Source organism: Sturnira hondurensis, unplaced genomic scaffold (assembly GCF_014824575.4).
Source record: "Sturnira hondurensis isolate 20B ecotype Veracruz unplaced genomic scaffold, ASM1482457v3 Scaffold0021299, whole genome shotgun sequence".
Lineage (NCBI taxonomy): Eukaryota > Metazoa > Chordata > Mammalia > Chiroptera > Phyllostomidae > Sturnira > Sturnira hondurensis.
This window is the reverse complement of record NW_028093930.1, coordinates 444-2,810: the sequence shown is the minus strand read 5'-3', so window position 1 is coordinate 2,810 and position 2,367 is coordinate 444. Positions and strand designations below refer to the sequence as shown.

The 2,367-nt window shown below is 62.5% G+C and overlaps 1 protein-coding gene across 1 annotated transcript; it reads left to right on the top strand.

Annotated features, from left to right (window-relative positions):
• Positions 1-87: 87 nt before the first annotated feature.
• Positions 88-2,117, top strand: LOC118977214 (patr class I histocompatibility antigen, alpha chain E-like; the record flags this gene model as incomplete). Its single annotated transcript, XM_037031993.1, has 4 exons — positions 88-504; positions 768-1,043; positions 1,600-1,875; positions 1,973-2,117. Coding segments are annotated over 4 exons (1,114 nt in total), but the record flags the coding sequence as incomplete, so codon positions are not given.
• Positions 2,118-2,367: the final 250 nt, after the last annotated feature.

Here is a 2,367-nt window from a genome sequence, read left to right as displayed (position 1 = left end):
GTCAGGAGGGAACAGCCTCTGCGGGACAGAGGCCGGGGGACCCGGAGGGGCGCGGGAGCTGCGGGCGGCGCGTCTGCACCGCCCCAGGCCCAGACCCCGGACCCGCTCTGGCCTTGACCCCGCCCCTCCCGGCAGTCATCGCCCCCTTTCTGCCTCCAGCGCCCCCTGCGCCCCGCGGCCTGACCGCTGACTCCCGACGCCTGTCCACCCCGCCCCTAGGGCCCCACCACCTGAGAATCTGCAGGACCTTCCTGTCCGGACCGGGCAGCGGGAAGGACCGGTACATCGAGGTCGGCTATATGGACGACACGGAGACCCTGAAGTGTGACAGCGACGCGCTAAACCCGCGCTTGGAGCCGCTGCTACCGGGGCTGGAGCAGCCGCAGGTGGAGCAGGTGGACCCACGTTTGTGGGAGGAGCAGACGCGTGTTTGCAAGGCCAGCGAACACACTTTCCGAGTGGCCCTGAGCAACCTGCGCGCCCACTACAACCAGAGCGAGGACGGTGAGCCCCGTGCTCCCGGGTCCAGGCACGACCCCCACTCCCACGGACGACCCTGGGTTCACCTGAGTCACCGGGTCCGAGGGGCACCAGGAGGCTGTGGGGCCCCTCCGCCCTCAAACCAGAGGAGCCAGAGGGGCCTTTGACCTGGTATCATTTATATCCACTTTAGGTTTAATCACCGCAGGTCTCTTTGCTACTGTCCCCTGAGCAGGGTAAGTAGGGGGGACTAAGAGGGAAGGGACTGACCTCCCGTCTGGGGTCAGTGTCGCACACCCAGCAGGAAATGACCGGCTGCTTCGTGGGATCGGACTGGAGCTTCCTGCGCGGGTACACTCAGATCGCCTACGACGGCACCGACTACGTCGCCCTGAACCTGGACCTGCCCTCCAAGACAGTGACGGACACTTCGCCTGAGAGCATGTGGCACAATTTGATACCGACCCTTGATGTGGACTCCTGGAGGTTCGGAGTGGAGGACCTGTGCCTGCGCTGGTTACACGTCTATGTGAAGAAAGGGAAGGAGATCCTGCTCCGAGCAGGTACCAGGTCCTCCCACACGGAGGGCGGTTTCCCACCCGGAGAGGAGGAGAATTGGGCAGTGTCAGAGTGTCCCTCCTGCTCGGGAGAGGGAACAGACCCCCAGGTCTCCTTATTCTGTGACTCACCCGCGGGCCCAGCTTTCTCTAAAGGACAGTGAGGGGCCCAGCCTCTCCCTGAAACACCCACAGTGGGTCCCTCACACCCTGCAGCACCTGGGGCACCAGGACGCTCTCCCTGGTTCTCTGGCTGAGGCCGTGCCAATATGGAGTCCTAACTTGGGCTTTTCTGTCAACCAGCCTCCACCTGAGTCTGTGTTTTCCCTGATCCCCGCCAACCCCGAGACCTGGACACTCCCACCCTAGGTTCTCACCCTGATTCTGGAACTTTCCAAGAAATAGGAGATTATCCCAGATGTCTCTGTCCAGGCTGGTGTCTGGATGGTGCGCTCTCTTCCCCCACCCCACTGTCCTGTCCACTCTCAGGGTGGTCACATGGGCACTGCTGGAGTGTCCCATGACCATGCAAAATTCCTGAATTTTCTCACCCTCCCCTCAGACCCTCCAAAGACACACCTGACCCGCCACCCCATCTCTGACCACGAGGTCACCCTGAAGTGCTGGGCCTTGGGCTTCTACCCTGCTGACATCACCCTGACCTGGCAGCGTGAAGGAGAGGACCTGACCCAGGACATGGAGCTTGTGGAGACCAGGCCTGCAGGGGACGGAACCTTCCAGAAGTGGGCGGCTGTGGTCGTGCCCCCTGGAGAGGAGCAGAGATACACGTGCCATGTGCAGCACCAGGGGCTGCCTGAGCCCCTGACCCTGAGATGGGGTGAGGAGGGGGCGTGGACACAGAGCCTCTCCTCAGGGTGTCCCTGAGCAGGGTCAGGACTCAGGCCTGAAGTTGACCTCTCACCCTCCCCTCACAGACCCCCCTCCTCGGACCACCATGACCATCGTGGTCATCGCTGCTGCCCTGGGTGTCCTTGGAGCTGTGGCTGCTGGAGCTGTGATGTGGAGGAGGAAGTGCTCAGGTGGGCAAGGGATGGGGCTGAGTTCCCTGTCCCCCTGGGGGTCAGGCCCAGGTGGAAGTGTGCTCTGCCTGGTTAGTGGGCATCGTGTCCCCACACGGGTGCTTGTCCATCTGGGGCCTGTTTCCTAACACTGACTCTTCAGTGAGGCCCATGGGAAAGTGGGGGGCAAGTATATCACCTGATGATTCTAGCGATGGGGACTGATTCCCAGCTGTCACAGGTCAGAGGGGAAGGTGCCTGCTGAGGACAGATGTCCAGGTGCGTTGTAGTTCCAGTCCCCACACATGTAC